At 47.8% G+C, this 19,721-nt stretch overlaps 1 protein-coding gene across 2 annotated transcripts in view; it reads left to right on the top strand.

Annotated features, from left to right (window-relative positions):
• ERI3 (ERI1 exoribonuclease family member 3) overlaps positions 1-19,721 on the top strand; it is a 130,021-nt gene that overhangs the window by 37,954 nt on the left and 72,346 nt on the right. For both annotated transcript variants that reach the window (XM_027747209.2, XM_039384722.1), the window contains one exon: positions 12,681-12,753. In XM_027747209.2, the coding sequence (XP_027603010.1) occupies positions 12,681-12,753 (73 nt within the window). The remainder of the gene's footprint in view (positions 1-12,680; positions 12,754-19,721) is intronic.

Genomic DNA, 19,721 nt, shown 5'->3' with positions numbered 1-19,721 from the left:
TCCCTGGTATTTTCCCTCCAGCGTATTCTCACGTGTCTTGTCCAGCGACTCTGTACTTTCAGGAGTGGATGTCTGGGTGTGTGCAGGACTCGGGAGGACACTGCAGCTGCAGACTAACTTTTTGAGCTGAGTCCATTCCTTGTTGGAATCACCTTTTCCTGCGTTTGGCCAAGGTGCTGCCCTCAGCAGCCTGGGACACTGAGGATGGGTGTCTTGTGCTCAGAGATTGCTGTGGACCAGATGTTAGCAATGATGTGAGGCATGTGGAGGTGGTACTAGAAGAAAGCAGAATAGAGAAGTCTGTGGGAAGAAGACTGAGGAAGTAGGATGATGTCCTGGCAAGGTTGTGTATGGGAAGCTCATACTGCCCAGGACTTCATCCTGCCTTGGTCTCACCAGCTTTGCCTCCCTTGGAGCAGGGTTTACTCTTCCCTTCTGCCCAGCACCAACACTCTGGGACACCCTTTGTTTTTCCTCCATAGGTGCCTCTTGGTCATCTCTAATTTTCTTGCTTCAGTTTTTCCATCCGGATGTTGAGCCAGGTCTTGGTGTTGACCGTCAGCCAGCATGTCAGAGGTGCCTGGGCACCTGCTGAGTTCAGTTCCTCGTTCCTGCCTGGAATCCTGTCTTATCCCTGCAAACTGAGCGGATGGAGGAGCCTGGTGGGAGGTTGCCAAGACCTCTCCTCCAGCTCACCGTGCTCCCAGCTCTGAAGAGAACCTTTCCATTTTATGGACCATTTAGCTTCCCAATGGTGATCCTAATTCTTCACAGCATGTATGTGCCATTTCTTGGTTTATTAAAAGGACCCCTGAAAAGGAGCTGCCCTCTGAGTCAGTGCTCTTCCATGCAGTTAATTGCAGGAAGATTTTGCTTAGACTGTGAGGCAAAATTCTCCCTGTGCTAAGAGGGTGAATTAATACCCAGGTCTCCCCAGGACTACAGGGACTGACCCTTGTGCACTGTCAGTAAGCGGGCAGGGGAAGAACTCTTCTGCTGGGAGTAGTTCAGACTTGGAAATACTCTGGAGGAAGTCCAGTTTGTTTCTGCATAGAGCTCAAGGATGCTTTAAAGGTTGTCTGGCCAGGTGTCTTTCATCTCTGTATCCTTATACTGTGTGACACTTCGGGTGCCAAATAGCCTCCATTCCTTGGGGGCCAAAGCAAGCACCGTGGGAAAGGCATGATTACCTTGGACTGACAAATCAGCTGAAGGATGGATGGCTGTGATTGCATAGAAGGTGTGGGATGCATGAGTGGGTGGATTGGAGGTGGTTCAAGGGGAGGGTCTTGTCAAGTCACTGTGCTGCATATGAGAAAACAGCAAGCCATTAGACTGTGTATTTCAGGTGTGAGGAAGCTGCTGGGGTCCCCTGGCACTGTGAAATGCCAAGTGAAATGTTACTGCCGTGCAGAGCACAGCAGTATGTTGTAATTAATGAATCTGGTATAGGAAGAGCACACATGAGCGGTCTGAAGGGTTAATGTGTGAAGGTGATGGGCTTAGGCAGGCTTAGGTTTGTCATCAGGATTGCTGTGTTTGGGAATCGTCCTCTAATGACAAGACCACATGAAAAGAAATTGGGTCTTGCAAGGAGAGCACTAAAAGTCATCAATTGCCACAGTTGTTTTGCATTTGCTGCAGGCCTGAAGCAAATCGCTGGCTTAAGGAGCTCTAAGCACCTGGGTCTTGCACTGGATTTACAGGTAAGGTGAAATTGAGAAGGGGCTAAGTAATTAATTCCTCTTCCTGTGGCCAGGATGGGGGATGATTCTGACTTGCCACTTCTCCTCAGAAGTTGCTTCAGAAGCTGGTAAGGACTCTGGTTGTGAAACCCAGGAAGCAAAGAGGATCCCTGGGTGCCTGACAATTCCTTTTCTCTGTTGGTTCTTTCTTGCAGGCAGCCTCAGGCTGCCTGTCTCTTTGTTAAGAGAGTGACAGCAATGTGACACCGTGAAAATAATTACTAACAAATCACAGTGGTGACTGCAAACAGCTCGCTGTCTTCAGAGGCATGTCAGGGAGCATTAGAGCAGGGCCGTGGGAGCGGCAGAGCGGATAGGGGCTCCTTCTCTGCTCTAGGCTGAGGGAAGATCTTCGGAGACCTTTGGCGCCTGCCACCCCCACATCATTCCCTTCTCGTTGGCTCTTTTTTCCTTTCCTCCCTTCCCTGCCTTTGCCATCAATAATTAAGCCCATTAATTGCACAGTGGGTTTAGGAAAGCTGCTAATGGTAAGACAGGGCTTCTGCCTTCCCCGGATTCAGCAACCAGCCACAGAAAAGTGGAAAAATTTCTGGAGAGGTATCATGGTCAGAAGCACATCCAAGCTGTGTTTCCTATCTTGCAGCCCTTGTGTGTTGCCCTGGGCAGTAATGTTTATTAGCAGCATGCCCCTAGGAATTCATGGGCTGCCGGTACAGTTGGAGAAAAGCCCATGTCCTTGTCCTCAGGAGCCTCCAGTCTTGGTGAACTTGAGAGAGGAGGTTTGTATTTGTGGAGAGCATCACAGCAAATGTGCAGTCACCTGACATGTCCAGCAAGAAAAGTGGGCAGAGGAGTGAGTATGTTCCAGGATACTGTAGAGATGGTGCCAATCAGTGTGACTGAAGCTGCAGGTGAAGATGATCCTTCAGAGAATAAGCAGTGAACAGGTCATGGGTGAGGAAGGTGGTACCAAACAGAGCAGCTGGGGGAGTTTCTGCAGGGATGAGGCCCCTGTGGTTGTGTTGGAGTGGGGACCCTTCTGTGGGGCTACACAGATGGAGTCTGAGGGAAACTCTCTCTAAAGCCTCTCATTATATTGATATAAAGCTCCCTCCAAAGGGAGGGTCTAGCAGAGATACTGATAGGAAACTGTAAGGCAGCTGCTGGCTGAAGTGTCCTTCAGCAGCATTGATAATCAAACCCCTGGGCAAGCCTTGAGAGGGGCGCTCACAGCCTCCCCTCCCCTCCCCTCCTTGTTCCTGGTTGGAGAACGGGCCGTGCTGTCTGGCAGGTCTGCAAGCAGGAGGTGCAGATGGGAGCCTGCTCCCAGTCGCCTGCTCTACTGCACAGCCTTCATTCCCATTCCCTTAGTTACTAAAGTGATTTTCCCGACTGTCACATCTGTAAATAATGTTGCTGGTGTATCTAGCTGGATGCAGAGTGGCGATGGAGGGGGGAGGGCTGGCGCTGAGGGTGGCCGTAACAGCCCCTCTCCTGGACTCATACAATATTTATGCAGGGCTGGGAGTCGGCGGCACTGACCTCCGGGTCGTGCTGTTAAACAGCTCCCGCAGCCCCTGCATCCTAATTGCTGCACTTGTCCTTTGCTCTGGAGGATTCTGCGCTCCTTCTCTCCGGCGAAGCAAATACTAATGGCAGCCTGCGCTTGGAGGTGGGGAGCGGTCTCTTCCCCACAAGGAAAAGACAAACTTGTTTTCCCCTGTGCATGTGTAATTTGCAGCTGCACAGAAACCTGTGCTCAGACCCTGTTACACAACGTGCCACTCTCCCCACTGCTGCCATCATGGAGGCTGTGCTGAGAGCCCGTGAAGCTGTTGTGTGTATAATTTTGGGTTGTGTTACCCCATCCCCCTGGCTCCTTACAGGATTTATCTCTTCCCTTTAGTGGGGAGAGGGAAGAAGAAGCAATCACAGAAGTCAGTTGAGAGAGTAGAACTGGATGATATGGTGCCAGAGGAGGGTAGAGATGGTACCAGGAAAGAAGAGGGGGTCAAACAGCGTCACAAGACAGAATGGCATCTTTTCTTGTAGATAAATGATCTGCTTCGTTGAGTGGAAAGAGAGGTGATGCAGAATGCTGGAGAATCCCTCTGTGGGTGAGGGGCTCTTCCCCTTGCAAGTGGTACAGCTGTGGCTGGAAGTGGAGAGGTTTTTCACCTTGCAGACAGGGGTTTTCAGCTGATTCAAGTGGTTCAAGAAAGCTCAAAAGATAAAACTTTTGATTGCTAGAGCTGCTGTGATTTTTCTCCGTGCCATTTGTCTGGGCCCCGTCCTACCTGGGGCTTCACGTTGGGTGTCTGCGAGTCCAGTGACCTGACTGACCACCCACGTCCCTTATGCTGCCTCCCTGGGTTGGCAGGTCCCCTCTGTGACTGGAAAAGTCCTGTTTAGACTGGAGACTAATGGCCTTTAAGTGACATGATTGTATTATGTTAAGCGTCTATAGGCTTTACCATTAGGCACTAAACAGTTTATGACTCATAGCAGAGAAACCCTCGTTCTGAAGAGTTGATACGCTAAATGGTCTGGACAGGCAAGGCATGGAAGAGGCAAGGTTTCCTCCTGCCTGTCGCAGAGCAGCTCCAAGAAAGGACTGGGGCAGGACGTGTCTTCTCAGTTCTAGAGCAGCACCTTGCTCTAGGTCTTGCATGTTCAGGTTTCCTGAGGAGAAATACTTCTGCAATGGAAATTGTGCAGTAGGAGGAGAATCGTGTTTAATTTTAGCTGAGTTTTTGTGCGTGTTTTGGTTTTGAGGGGGCTCAGACGTGATGGGTTGTGGGTGCATCTGTTTCATCCAATATATTCCCTTATTCAGTGTGTAATTAGCGTTCTGCAGCAGGAGTCTGAATGCTCCCTCTTAAAGCAGCTAGTATGCAGAGAACTAGGCAATTGCTAAATTAGTGTCTGTATGAAAGACTTATTAAGAGACCATATAGACAGAGAAAGAACACGCTCTGTGTAATCAGGCTCCACTACAGCATGAATCACAGAATAATTTAAATAGAGATCTCTAATCCAGCCACCTGCTCAAAGCAGAACTAACTTCAAACTTAGATCAGTTTGCTCACGGTCTTCTCCAGATGAGTTTGAATGTCTCCAGGGGAGGAGATTTCACCACCAATCTGTTCCAGTTCTTTATTACCTGCACGGTGAAGAGTTTTTCCTGATGACAAATTGGAAGTTCACCTGCTGCAGCCTGTGGTTATGATGCGTGACATTCACTGAGAACATGCCTGTATGGTAGATGTACACAGTATCCAGTTTTGTACACTCCTCTTCATAAGGTGCTGTATAATGTCATGTTTAGTAAGCAGACAGACTGTCACACCAAGCTTATGTGTAGAAATCTGTTTTTAAGGGTGTTTCATAGTGTCAGGTTCCCAAGGCTGGAGGGGTGACCTCAGCCTTGGAGATGTTCCAGTTTCTCTTTCCTTGGGAGCAGTGTCATGCATTTCTGATGTCAAAGGGAAGTCCACCCAGTTGTTCTCCCTGTCTGGAAGGGCTGGTGAGAGCATTTGCTCTACTCCTCCACAGATCTGGAGTAGTGCGAAGCTTCTGCCTGCTGCACTCCTAACCTCAGCTGAACTGTGGACCAGCAAGCTCTGGTTTCCTGCATGGTAATTAAGTACTTATTTAAAAATATAAAAGCTCAATTCTGATCCTATTCTCCCTGGCTGTTTACTAACTCCAGATAGAGTTGCTCCAGATTTACTCCCACATGCCTAGCAACAGAATCAGGCCCAGTAAATAGAGCTATGAATCTTTTTAAGAGAAGCTGTTAAGCAGTAGCACATAGATTTATTGTAGCATCATGTGTGTGCAATTGTTGATGAACATCTTCTGTTGGAGGCTGAATACCTGCTGTGTTACAGCCTTGCTTTTAATGTTGAGATAGCATCTCTGCCAGCATCTAGCTGACGCACAGACAGATACCCATAAAAGGGCCAGATCTCGCATGGTGTTAAATGCCTTCATGTTTCATTAAGGTTGATGGCAGTGGAAGGCACACAGTGCTTTGCAGGACGAACAAGTCACGAATGAGCCACTTGCCCTGTGTGCTTTCTGTGGCAGAATTATGTTCCCAGTGTATACATTGCTCTGGTTGCAGGCTGGGATAACAGCCTTTTCAATTCACTGGCGAGCTGCTTGGAAAGCGTGGATGTTGAAGTCCTCCCAAATTTCTTAGTACCCAGCAAAAATTTAGAGAATAGGGATCAGGCTGTTAGCATGTGATGGGTGTTCAGACATTTCAGCCAATGCTGCTGAGTCCCGAGAGTTAAGGCTTGCAGCTTGCCTTTTAGGCTTCCTAGGCAGAAATATGCCTGATAGAGAGAGAATGCAGCGCTGCACAGAATGGGCATCACAGAAAAAGAAAGAACATCTGAAAGTGCCAGGTATTAGCTTCGCTGCTTAGCCTTGGTTTTTGGCCTCATTACACTAATCCAATTAAAGATTGATGGGAAAAGATAGCACACACTCCAGTGAAGGGGGTTGTGTGGCAACTTTCCTTCCTGGGTAGCTGGAGTGGCCCAAGTTATGTTGTGCATCACCACACCTCCCCAGGCCCTGCAGACCCACTGGTTCTTCCATGTGCCATGGTGTGTGCTCTTCTCCTGCATTGTGTCTCTCTTATTACTAATGGAGCATGGATGCATTTTAGCTGCTGGTCAGCCCTCATTAATATCCAGAGATGACAGGTTGACATTTGTAAAGAAGACTTGCACTGACCTTCATGTTGTGCATCGGTGCGGTTGCCATACCCTGCCCTGTGCTGGATGCTTCTTCCTGCACTGCCTCAGGAATGCATTTGTGTTAGCAAAGGGACAGACGGCTCTGTAACCCTTTGCTGCTGCTGGGAATGCAGGCAGTGTGTCTGGATGTCTCTGCATCCCTCTGTCCATCCCAGGACTGTTCCCTTTAGAGCCTCCATCTATCCTAATCAGTGGGACTGGGGAGTTTTGGGGTTGCACTTGTGGCTCCTTGTGGAGGTTTATTATTTGGGTACTGGGACCTTAATGGAAGACAGCTTCATGCCAATGACAATGTCTTGTCTGCTTCCTTTTCCTGGCTCTTGTCTGGGGATGCAACAGAAGAAAGGGCTGCGCTGCCCAGGCATCCTGAGTGCTGTCAGTTGCCTGTCTCCCCCCGACCCACACCATCCCGGCTCGAGGACTGCTGCAGCCTGCTTGGCAATGACATTTATTAACAGAGGGGGCTTTGAAAAGAGGCAGGCTGCTCCTGCAAAGGCTCCTCGCTGTAACTCCGTCTCCTCTCACCAGCCCGTCTGAGGCAATGGCTGCTGGTGTTGAAATTCATTAGTGTTTCCTGACAGGCGATGGAGGCTTACTCTGTCTGTTCCCACTTCCTTGCTCTCATGTCCCTGCTTCATGCATGCTGATATTTAAAGCTGATGTGTGGCTCGTAGGCTTGTTGCACTGTGACAAGTTTGGGGGTGGTTGAGAGAACTGAGAGGGTGGAAGGAAAGCAAAGAGGGAGCGAGATGGGACCTGTCTTAGGGTTTCTGTGAAAGCCCAGGGCTTTTCAGACCCTCTACAGATGTACTGTCTTTCCACAGCTACTGCTTGTGAATTTTAAGTACAGCCATGCAGGGGTGGTTTGTCCTGCACTGATGAGGGGCAGGGAGAAACGGCACCATGGGCAGTCACCTGGCAAGAGCTTGTCTGGTGGAAAGGAAGAGCAGGTGGGCTCCTCTGACCCCTGGGCAGGTCTGTGAGGCTGAGGAGCATGTGAGTGGAGAGACAGAGATCTGGCAGGGGGTCCACCCTTAGCTTTGGACAGGAGCATGTGTGGGCACTTGGCTTCTTTGCTCTGAGTGACTCCAGCAATGAGGAGACATCTGCCTGCCAAAGCCTTCAGTTATACAGGAAAGTTGTCCCAGTCTAACTTGAATTATTGAGATGAGGGAGTTGGGGTGTGGGGATTTTTTTTTTTTTGAGGTGTGTATCAGCATGCTTCAGTTTTCACAGGGTGCAGTGTGGCATGGGCAGTTCTTTGTGGCTGGGAGGCTCTGCTCGTGTGTGGGTGCTGTAACATCGCACTGTCAGAGGCCTCCTGGTCTGGCACAGTGGTTTTGGCAACCTAAGGTTGCCTTTTTGGGAGGCTGTGGGTTTACCTAAGCTACTTTAAATTCCTAGCTTGGCCCCAGCTCTTGTGGGGTTAAGTGCAGAGAGATGCAGCTTTGCCTGTTATGGTGCTGTTTCTCTGCTAAAACATCTCAGGTGCCTTAGCACAGGATGTTATCCCCTTGCTAGTTTTCTCTGTTGAGAGAGGACACCCAAGCTTTCCTCTTCTCCTGGCAGACATCCCAGTCTACATCAGAGCAGCACCTTTGGGCTGCACGGTCCAGAATGATGCCTTGACCAACGTTGCTTTGAACTAAAGTGTCAGGCTGAGGTGGTTTTACAGCTCCTTTTGGCTGTCACCTAGGTGCCGTTGAGTGCTGCAGCACCCAAATAGCTTCCTTCTTCAGTGAAGGATTTCCAGGTCAGGAGCCTGCCAGCCCTCTCCTTTGTAGCCTGGTGCACTGGAGTTGGCTGGGACACAATTAAAATGTTCTGCATCTCTTACAATGCAAGGTCTCCAGGGCATGGATTTTTTTGGAAGGTTGCGATCAGGTCTATAAGCCCCAAGATTTAATGTCTCTTTATCTTCCCATAGAGAGACTTGTTCTTTTAACTGCCTCGATATCGATACACCCAGTGTGTAGCAAGTGGCCCAATTTCCCCAATTTCTTTGTTTCCTGACATCCTGAACCCAGAAGCAGATGGACGTTAACCAGCTCTGATTAGTTGGGAGAATCAAGCATTAATTTTTTATACACCAGGACCACCTGAGTGACGGAAATCAATTACAGCTGCCCCTCCCCCTTCCATATTAATGTGGTGGCTCTGAGCAGAGATGGAGGGACCTGTTGAAATGAGAAACCCCTATTTCTTAGTTTGACCCTCTAGATAATTAGGGTTAAATTGATATGCTATCGCACTGGTGACACATTTTATCTGCCTCTGTTTGTACAAGAGGATACAATAGTGGAGGAAGGACCAATTTGTGCCCTGCTCTAGCTAACCAGACCGAGATAAAAGGTGTCACTAGTACGATAACGTTCTTGCCTCATGCTCCTTTATTGTTGTTCAATTTGCCTTTTTTTTTTTTTAATCCTGTTCTTTTTCTTTCAATACCCTTGGTCATATTTTAACTCCATGCCATCGCATAATGACACCCTGCTAAATGTGTGTGGAGATAGGCAACTCTGGCTGACAGCCTTCCCTGATAACCGAATTCCAGCCCATCCATCACTAGGCTGCTCTCCTTAACTTAAGGAAAGTGATAACTAAAGCAAGGCCGTTTATCACCACCGAGCTGTGCGTTTCTTGCCGCCTTGGAGAGAGCTGGCTTCAACGGGAGAAATGCAGCCATGTCACCTCGCCTCCTATTTGCATCCTGTTCATCTCCAGGCCCCATTTACCCTGCAGGATGGTTTTGAAAGCCAGCTTCCTTCCCAAAGTGTGAGCACTTCAGTGTCTGGGGAGGCAGTGAGACCTTGTTCAAAAACTGGAAGGATCGTGGGATGTTGAATGCAGTGAAATGTGCCATCATTTCTCTTCTCCCTTACCTGAGGGAGGGCCAAATCCTGAGCTCTGTGCTCAAGCAAAGCTGCCCCAGTGTGCAAGGTTGGCTCTAGCAAGAGCAAGAAGCTATACTGAGCATAAGAGGTTGTTCATCAAATGAGCTCAAGTAAACGGTGGCGCTCATAAATGGACTTACTTCTTTACAGGCCATGGCACTTCTGTTCCCCAGGGCAACCACAGGTGTGCCTTATTCACTCCAACCTGGAGAAGATGATGGAGAAACTCTTGCCTGCTTACCAGGCTGAAGAGTGGGGGGCACCACTGTAGCTTGGACAAGCTTGGAGCTGGGGAAAAGACATTGCAGGAGTGTTTTCCTTCTCGTAGCTACCTGGGAACCTGGTTTTTGTGCAGTGAAAGCCCCCAGTTCCCTGTGCTGGGAGTGCTGCATGTGCAGACTAGACCAGACCCATGTAGCAATGCTTTGCTAATCCTTGCTAAGTGGCTGTGTCCTCGCTGGCCTGGAGCCACCAGGCCTGCATCTTCCAGCTCAGGGAGTAGACTGATGTTGTGGTCCATGCTGCCGACAGCCCGCCCAGGTTATGGTGTGAGCGTAGGTTTCCTAGTGCTTGAAAAACTTGGTGTAGCCCCTCTGGTGCTGAGGTGAAATGAGGGGAGCACAAGCATGGAGGGGGAGGGGGAATGTCCTGAGGTCACACGGCTTCACAGGCGGTTTCTGGGGTTGTTACTTGTTTGCAAAAATGCATCATTTATTTAGTTGACATATTTATTTGGAGCATTTATTTTCTCCAATTAAAGACCCACTGTCCAGCGCCCAGGGCACACTGCCATCAGTCTCAGGGTGGAAATAGAACCAGACTGTCCAGTTTCCTGGGCCTTTTGGTCCCACAGGGATGGCAGTGTTTTAGATGTCATCCATTGCACTGGGTGGTTAGCTGTCAATTCCTGTGACTAACAAGAACAATGCTGCACTCACTTCTCCTGGGCCCTATCCAGAGGTTAGGTGAGTTGATAATTATTCCTCTAACTGGAGCTACACTGAGACCTGTATTAATGAAAACCTCTTGGGTTGGGAGGAGAAACTCAATTTTAAGTAACATACCTTTTGCTAGCTCCTGTCATCATCCTCTCTAGCTAAATGTGAAGAGTCTAAGAGAGGCTGAGCTAACCACATATCTGTATTTAGACCAGTCATTTGTTTTAGGTGGTTCCTTGTGACCTTTTTTGATTCGGGCACCAGTAGAAAGCAGCTTTCCTGGAGAAAGAGTTTCTTAGCATGCTGGTTGGGGCTGGTGGGGTCTGTTTGACTATGGGATGTCTTGGACATATGTATAAGGCTCTAAAATGCCTGGACCAGGCTCCTGTTTATGTCATGGCTGTTCCATTGTGAGGAGTGACTCCAGGTGGTTTATTTCAGTGCTTACATCAGATGAGCTGTGCCCAGAGATGAGACTGTGCTGTCAGGTCACATTGCTCACCCTGCAAATCACCACAGACCTGCTGCTTGCAAGCTCGTTTTTTTGACAGGCTTCCTGCTTTCAAAGAGCTTCCTCTGTACCTTTTTATTCTAATGTGTTTGTATGACTTAAGTTATTGCTCCTAAATGATGACACTTGCATCTTCTCAGGACCAGGCATATTGTTTTGGCGCAGGGAGCCTATTAATTTCTTAGCCTAAGCAGGGCAAAGGTGGTACACAGGTGAATCCCAGTGTATGCTGGCTCTGTTGGCCACATATTCCCAGGAGATTCCCTTGTATATGTTTACCAGCTTCCTTCCTTTCCTTTCCATAGAAATGGAGGCATCACCAAGACCAGACCGCTCTGGTGCTGCACTACCCTGAATCTCACATTATCTACAAGTGCATTATCTGTGCTGCTCCTTCATCTCCTTGCTTGGGGAAATGTCTAGAGAGATGCTGCCCTGTTCACCAAAGGGTTGGGAGCTGGGCTGAGCACTCAGGTGCTGCCTGGTGTGCTGGTGGTGCACCCTAGCTCAGGGTGGTGTATCTACCTTGTATCCATTTCTGACCAGAGCGTGTTCCTGAATTTCAGTCTTGAGTCTGAAGTCTGGTCTGGACTATTCACTCTTTCCTCTATGGAGATGGGAGAAGACTTTGCCCTGGATGTGGTGGTCTGTGTTGGGGTGTTTGAGCAGCTGATGCTGACAGTCATAGCTCTTCCCTCCTCCTCTACAGTCTCCCCCTACAGCCCCCATGTGCCTGAGGAAGTTGGGAGATTCCCCATCCCCCTCTGTTTGCAAAAGCAGATTTCTGGGGCTGTGACTTCTAACATGCACAAACAGCTCTAATTTAGTCATTTATTTAGTTGACATATTTATTTGGGATGTTCCTTTGCTTCAGTTAAAGATCTTGTGACCAGTGCCCCAGGCGTGCTCAGCAGTACGTGAATGAACAAGATCCATCAATTACTCTTGATCAGATCAAACTGGCCGGGAAAAACTCACATAACTCATGTCCCTGCACAGGCTCGGCTGGAGCCACACAGTTTGCAACTCAGCCTTCCCCAGCTGAGGGGCACGTTGTAGCTCCCATGCAAACACACTGGGATCAGCACAGTGTGAGAGAAACAGCTTTCCTGGGGTCCTGCTGTCCCTTCAGGCAATCCACCTCCCTTACCAGTGCTGTTTTATTTTGAGCTCTATTCCATTGGCTTGCTGTAGGAAGGGAGAGGGTAAATACATGTGCTGGCAGCTCTGGCTGCTGTGCTCAAACCCCTAGTGAGACAGTCTGCAGCACCCTGCGTCTTCAGAGTTGTGACTGCTCTTCTTCCAAGCACCTGCTTGGAAAACAGCCTCTGCCTTCCTAGTCCTAAAACATTGGTCCTACAGCATTGCTACCCAAAACTGAATGTTTTGTTGCCTCCTTCCCTCCCTCATGTCTCGTTCGGTGTTTTAACCATAAAGGCCAAATCCAGAAGCACCAGGGTATGACAAGTGAATTGTCAATCCTGTCTGCCCTGTAAGCTGCTAAGCAGGATGGTTTTTCAGGGATTTGTGATGGGTTCACTTAGCTAAGGACAGCGCGGATACTCCAGTCGTGTTTGTGTGTTAGCCACTGTGGAGAAGAGCTGAGCGCTGCACTTGCTTTTCAAAATGTTTAGTCCGAAAGGTTTCAGCAGCCTAGCTGTGGCTGGATGTATATAAGTCTTAAGCAAAGCTGTGCTCTCATGAGATTTTTTTGCCAAGAGCTATGGTCCTTCTGATGTGCAGCGTGTTACAGCAGACTTGAGGGTCTCTTCCATCTCTGAACAAAATGCACTTAAGAAAACAGAGTTTGTGTTGTCAGGACACTGATTGAATCAAACTTGCTCTCTTCTCTCTTACAGGTTACCAGGACAATGCCAGTACTTAGGGCTGCCGGTTGCTGATTACTTCAAACAGTGGATTAATCTGAAAAAGGTACTTCTGTGCAAACTGCCATAGTCCCTGTCTCCCTCTCTCCCTCCTCCCCTTGTCCTTCACTTTTCCTCTTTAAGGAGGTGTCTAATAACTACTGCTGCTTTGCATTGAAATGAGTTATTTCCTCAGAAGCTGGGCTGAGCGAGTCCTCCAGGTCCCTATTGTATCTCTTCTAATAGAGTCTTACTGTACTTGATGGGATGTGTTCTGCAGCTGGGGAAAATCCCATTGTGGCAGGCACAGTGCGATGTCTCTGAATAATAGTGGGACACTGTGAGGCCCCTTTCCAGTGAAGGTTGTGTTGTCCCCAGTGTTGCTGACTCTGTTTTGTTTTGCAGCCGCATAAGGCTCCTAGGAGCATGGTTCCCTTCAGGCCAAATTCTGGTTAATAAATGTGGAAATACTCCAGTATAAAAATCAGCATTTCCCTTTGTGGCGTGGGGAAAGGGAGATGTCTCAGCAGCACATCCACCTAAGAGACTGGTGACCACTTTATTAAGCAAAATGCCTTGGACTCAGTACTGTCTGATGCCTTGTCTTGCTCCATGCCTTCACTGAGTGGTTAAGGGGCAGCCTGCTGTGCATCCACAAGGTCTCCCCTGGCACAGCTGCTCCACCTGCACAGAAAAACGTGGTGATGCCATAAGACACAAACCAAAGTGAGAAGAAAGGAACAAGTGTGATGACAAGCAGTACAGTAGCAGGGTGAGGGAGGAGGCTGCAGTCTGTGCACAAGAGAAAACTGGGGCGGCCCTCCTGGTTAAACCTTTGGATGAGTAAGATTCCTTCCCCCATCCAATTTAGTGCTTTATTTGGGTTCCTGTGCCTTTTTGTGGTAATTAGGGGTCTCAGTAAGTGAAATTTGCTTATAAACAGCTTGTTGTTCTTGTGGGCTTTTCTTTTGTTCTTTTATTTATTTATTGTTTTAAATGGAAGCGTGAGTGACAGGCTGAGCGGCCGCAGAAGGACAATTTGCATGATCTGTTCCGTCAAATAGGGTAGAGCATGAACGTAACAAGGGATGCTGGCAGCACATTCCTGGCTGAACTTGTCAAAGGGTCTTGTATTTCCCTGCTGTCAGAGCAAATCTTTTGGCTGATTGCTGGTCCTTGGTAAATGAAATCTGAAAGCACATTGGGGCATTCTGCAGTTCAGTGACCATTAATGATCGCCATTTGAAGTTCACTAAACTTCCGGTGAATGGATAGCAGCTATATAACCAGCAGGTTGATGGCTGCAGAATAATAATACTTTTAAAAAAATCCCTATGTACTGTGATGTTTGCTAAGAAGTAGGTTGATCCAGCTCCTCCTCTGGGCCTCTGGATGAATGACTTACAGCTCTTTCCCATAGTTCAAGGCTCCTGGATTTAGTGTGTGAGGAGCTGGGATTCTCCATAACGTGGATGTCCAGGCAAGTGGCTGTTCTTCAAGATGGGCATTCGTGTATTGCACATCAGCAAATACTTTGACACTAAGCTGAGGGCTGCTGAGCATCCATGAGGTCCCAAGCACAGAGCTAAAGGCAGGAGCAGGAGAGAAGCTGTTGCAGCGAAGTGTTCCCCTTCCCAGCTCTCTGAAGGTGTCACATATTGAGCGTGTAGGATGGGGGCACATGGGTGGGGTTGTCCTCCTCTGCACATGTGTTACTTGGAAAGGAAAGCTTCAACCTCCTTCAGATCACGTGAGGAGGGGATGTGAGAGAGAAATGTTCATCTTCCTCCAATCCCTCTCATTCTTTAAAAAAATGAAGTTTTTCTGACGCTTCAGTATCTGATGCCCTCTGACACAGGGTGGCTTCAGGGACCCCACATCCCTCTGGGAAGTGAACCATGTTGCAGAGGAGAGCAGGGACATCTCCTGTCCTGTATTTAAGAGCTGCTTCTCCTGGGACCTGCTTTTACCCCGGGGCGAGGATCTTTCCATGCCACTCACTGCTTTCAGGTGCTTGTGGGGCAACTGCCTGTATGTTTTCACAAGAGAGGATTTCCAGCTTAGATAACTAATTCTCTCCAAGCAGGCAAACCCAATGGAGCCTCAGTCTCTATTGAGTGAGCTCCCAGTGTGAGACAAATAAGAGTGGACAGGTAACTAGCCCCTCTGTTCGTCCCTGCATAGCTCAGGTGGCCCCTTTTTCCCTCCCTCTGGCGTGTTCCTGACTTGTAGGCTTAGTCTGCCTCTGACCTGATCCATGAAGTGAAGGTGTTGGGAGGGGGGTGGAGTGTGAAACTGATGATTTCTAGGTCATGGATAATGCAGAGACTTGAATGTTTCAGATGTCAAGAAACCAGGCACGTGTGACAGCAGTTTTCTGCAGAAGGGCCCCCCCTGCATCTTCTGTCCCTCCTTTGGGTCTCTGCTTGTGAGCAGTGATAGCAAGAGGACCTTTCTGAATTAGGGAGCTCCTTCTGCAACTACCAGGCAGTGCAAGAGTAGGATTACACACTTGTACCTATGTTTGTGTACCTATGTGTAGTGCAGTAGCAGGTTCCCTCTGCCCATGCACACACAACTTCAGGTCCTCTTTGTCTCTGTTTTATATCATTTTAAGAAACAGTCCTTGTCTGTATTCCCTGTGCCAGAGCGCGGGATGCTCTGGAGCTCAGCAGTCCTTCTTCCCTCACTGGTGAGACAGTCTCTCTCTCATGGTTCATTGGCCAATAAATTCCTTCCCTCGTCTCTGCTGTGCTGCAGGAGTAGTTGAGGCAAGAACCCTGTGCCTCCAGGCAGCTTTCACAATTTCCAAGACTTGCCTCTCGGGCAAGCTGAAGACAGGAACTGCCCCCGTGAGCTGCCACGCTTGTTTTGCCTCAGGCAGACCTTGTTGGATTGATCTGGCCGTGCAGGTGGTGGTGAGCTCCACACCTGATTGCTGCAATGGTGGCCACAGTGTCTTGGGATCTGTGAAAAAGCTTCTGTGGAAGAACAGAGGGGGAAAAAAGCTGCCTGTGCACTTGACTGGGTTTGCTGAAGTTTTACCTTGCCCCATGCCCACCCTCCAGCCTGCTAATGCATCCCTTCCATCAAGCCTGATCGGTGTTTGCTGACATTTTTAATGTCACTGAGCGATCTTGTATCTCTAGTGAACTGTCAGTGTGGAGCTGACTCGGGGCAGAGAGTTTATCATGTTCTTCACTTCGATTAGCTCAGCCTTGTGGGAGGGCAGCAGAAAGCAGAGGAGGCTTTCTTTGAATGCTGCAACATTTCAGATATCCCCCTAAACCATCTCAATAGAAAGCCACCATCCCATCTGCCAGTCCTCCTTAGGTACCTGTCATTTCGATTCGCAGAAGCCCCGGGGTTAGGACTGAGGTGCACAACCTGAGCTACATGAAGCTGGATGCTCAGGGTGGAAATAACAAAGAGTGCTTCATGTCAGGAGAGAGGGGCACTAGTGAAGTAATACGTGCAGAAAGCAGGGGGCCGTGGGTCAAGATTTATGCAGAAAGGAAAGCTGCTGCGGCTAACAAGCTACAACCAAGCTGCTGCCCCAAGAGTATCCTCAGGTAGCCTGGATAAATTCATTAGTGCTTATTCTAATGCAAGGATCAGCTCTCATTTGTGCTCCCTCTGCTCTTTTGGGAGCCTCTGTGGTTTGTTGTTCCAGGTCCTGCTTGAGTTAGCAGCATGGTTGGTCCCGTGATGGATCCTCACCGCCAGGACTGGAGCCAGTGCTGTGTTAGGCTGAGGACGTGGTGCCTGCAATTGCAGGGTGACCAAGAGCCTGAGAATGGGAAACGCAGCAGGCAGCAGGAATGTCAGCACCACCAGGCTGGGAGCACATCACGGAGAGGAGAGTGGTTTGGTGGAGGGAGGAGGAGGAGGAAGAAGAAGAAGAGTGAAGATAGATTTTCTAACAATGAGCTTGTGCAAGAAAAACATTAGAAGGACGATGAGGGTGTGAAAATGGCCAAACCAAAGGTCTAACCCAGATTGTCTCCATGCCAGAGGCCAGTAGCTGGTTACACCATGCAGGTGTAACAGGGAGAGCATGGCTCTAGTCAGCTTTCTCTGATTCCCAGCAATTGTCTCCTCAAGGATTGAGGGCTGGCAGCTGTCCCTAGACCACTGTGTTTAGCACCCACTGTTTTTACCACATCTGTCTACCAGAAACTTGTACATCCTTTTCTGAATCTGCTCATGCTTTCAGTTTCTTCAGCATCCTGCAGCAATGACTTCTGCTATTTAATTATGCATCAATTATACTCTGTTTACTCAGATATTGTGTGAAGATGCAGGTCCCTTTGTTTCTTTTAAACTTACTATCAGATCATTTTTTGGGCCTAGGTCTTGCATTGTGTGATGGAATAAGTAAGTGTTTCTAGTTCTTCTCCATGCCACTCACTCATGATTTGAGACCTCTGCCGTATTCTTGTTTAATTGTCCCTTCCAGCACAGCAAAACTTGTCGGAGGGCTGGCACAAAGGCACTTGCAGGCTCTGTGACTCTAGAACTGGCTTGTGTAAGTTGTTTTTAACACTGTATACACTATCCTGATCTTCCATTTTTTCTCTGGATGTTATACCGTTAAAAGATAAGAGGAACTGTTTATGTATCCACTGAGGGTTTGTTTTATTCCTTGTTTTTCAAATGATATTTTATTTATTTTTTAAAAAAGGACAATCTTCATACCCATCACAGAACTGTCCCTTTCTCAGGACAGCTGTCCTGGCATGTTTGACCATCTTTGATTTCTGTTCACAGGGCGCAGCGTGTCTTTAGATACAGGAATAGTTGTTGCTTTAGGAGTGACAGAACAGTGGTCTTAGTTTGACATCCTCCTGAAACCCAGGAGAGCTTTTATGAAAGGCAGGAGTGGAATGATGCGTGTGGAGAACTGCAACTTTCCTTCTCTGGGCATGATGAAACTGAGTTGACAGAGCCTTGGGGAGCACGTGACCATACTGGGGTGCCATGGCTTTGTGCAGAGCTGGCCTTTTCCAGGGCCAGTTTTTATTGATTTGTAGATATTCCTGGTTGGAAGCAAACTGTTAATACACATGCACAAATGTTTTAAGGTCACCTACTTGCATTGTGAAATCTGACAGAGGAAGCATGTAATAGGATGTTTTTGTTAATATTTGGCTACTAGAAATAAACATCTTAAACAAACAAAGATTTGCTAACAGCTTTCTGTCTCTCCTCTGAATTAACAATTCCTTCTGCCTTTGGGGTGGGAGGAGGAGCTCTGAGTGCTTCTCAGACACTTGGTGCTGAAGTGTCTTGAAGATGAAGATCATTGAAATGGGTACAGATGAGAAATGGTTTATGTTTTAACCCCTGGAAGTTGCTTTTGTGAGGTCGAACTTCTCGAAGACTTACAATGATTGCTATCAATTGCCTGTTTATTGAGTTACTGGCTGCAGGGAATAAGATGCCTAGTAAGGTTAGAAATGCCAGAGGAGGACTCCTCAGGCAGAGTGCTTCATGGCCAAAGCAGCAAGCACGTGAATAGATGTTGCCTGTGAACTGTGAAGAGCTGCTCTTACACCCACGGTGCCCAGTGCTTTGCTGGTTTGCAGCAGGGGTGCGCGTTCTGAGACTCTGTCACACCTTCCCTTCAAGGGGACCTGGCCTTGCCTGGCTCCTCACCCCTTCTACAGAACTCTTGGCTTTGGGAAATCGCTCTCAGAAGGCAGGAATGGGAGAGGTTGTGAAAGGCAACGCAAAGAAAAGCACAACTCTGGGGTTAAGGGGAGTGTCTCTTTCACAAAGATGAGGAAAGAAAAGTGTCTGTGCAATAGCACTGGTTCGAAGGAAATGGAAGGAATTGCTAATAACAGCCAAATGACTGTGTTTAATAAATACTTTGCTCTGTATTTACAGAAAGGCAGATGTTGCCATATTGCTGAGCAAGAGGTTTGTTGTTACAATACAGTTTTCTGATAAAGTTAAGTGGTGACTTTTGGTTGGCATTTTGCATAGCGGGTTTACAGGAGTTTTAAAGAGCTGGCTGAGACACCTTGGACTATAAATAAGTCTTTGAACATGGGGGAAGTTCTAGAGGACTGGAAGAAAGCTAATGTTGTACCAGTAATTTAGAAGGGCAAATGGGATGACCGATGAAGTAATTATAGCCCTATCATCTTGACATTAATTCTGGGCAAAGTAATGAAAAGCCAGATATCATAGTTGATTAATAAAGAATGAAAAGAGGGTAATATAATGCCAATCAATGTGGATTTATGGAAACTAGATCTTTTTCAAACTAACTTGATATTTTTTTTATGAGAATACATGTTTGGTTGATAAAGGTAACCATGTCAATGTAATATACTTCTGGAAGGCATTTGACTTGGTACCTTATGACATTTTGATTAAGAAACAAGAGTGATACAAAATCAACATGGCACACATTACATTGATTAAGAAAGAGCAAACTGACAGCTCCTAGCATTTAATTGTAAATGGATAATCATCATGGAGTGCATGTCTTCCTAGTGGGGTCCCACAGGGATCTATTTCTCAGACCTCTTGTATTTAACACTTTTATCAATGCCCTGAAAGACAACATAAAAATCATTTTCGATAACGTGTGCAGATAGTGCATCCACGAGGCAGCTGCTGTTGGATTTATAAACAGGCAGTGGTGAGTGGGAGCAGAGGGACTGGATCATTTCTTTCTTTGGGACTGGTTTCATCAGTGTGGGATGCTGGGTCCCATCACAGCATTAGAAAGAATTCTGGAAACTTGACGATTGGACAAGAACTGCAAGACCCATGGGAACACTCACCATGCAGTAAAGACCCTGGGAGCCATTTAGGGTGCCAGAGAGAAGGGTAAGGGAGACTTGGCTGTAGTCCCTAAATATCTGAAGGGGATAAATAGATAAATATCTAAATATCCAAGATGTGGCAAGAGATTCCTTCCCTCTAGCAGACAAAAGCGTAAGCAGTTCCAGTTCCTGGAAGCCAAAGATCTTTATGGTGTGAGGTAATTAACCATTGGAACAACTTACCAAGGGCTGT

This window comes from Pipra filicauda, unplaced genomic scaffold, assembly GCF_003945595.2.
Source record: "Pipra filicauda isolate LSUMZ 115617 unplaced genomic scaffold, ASM394559v2 scaffold36_size6622888_pilon, whole genome shotgun sequence".
NCBI lineage: Eukaryota > Metazoa > Chordata > Aves > Passeriformes > Pipridae > Pipra > Pipra filicauda.
The sequence above is the reverse complement of the archived record's forward strand: the minus strand, read 5'-3'. Positions and strand labels throughout refer to the sequence as shown.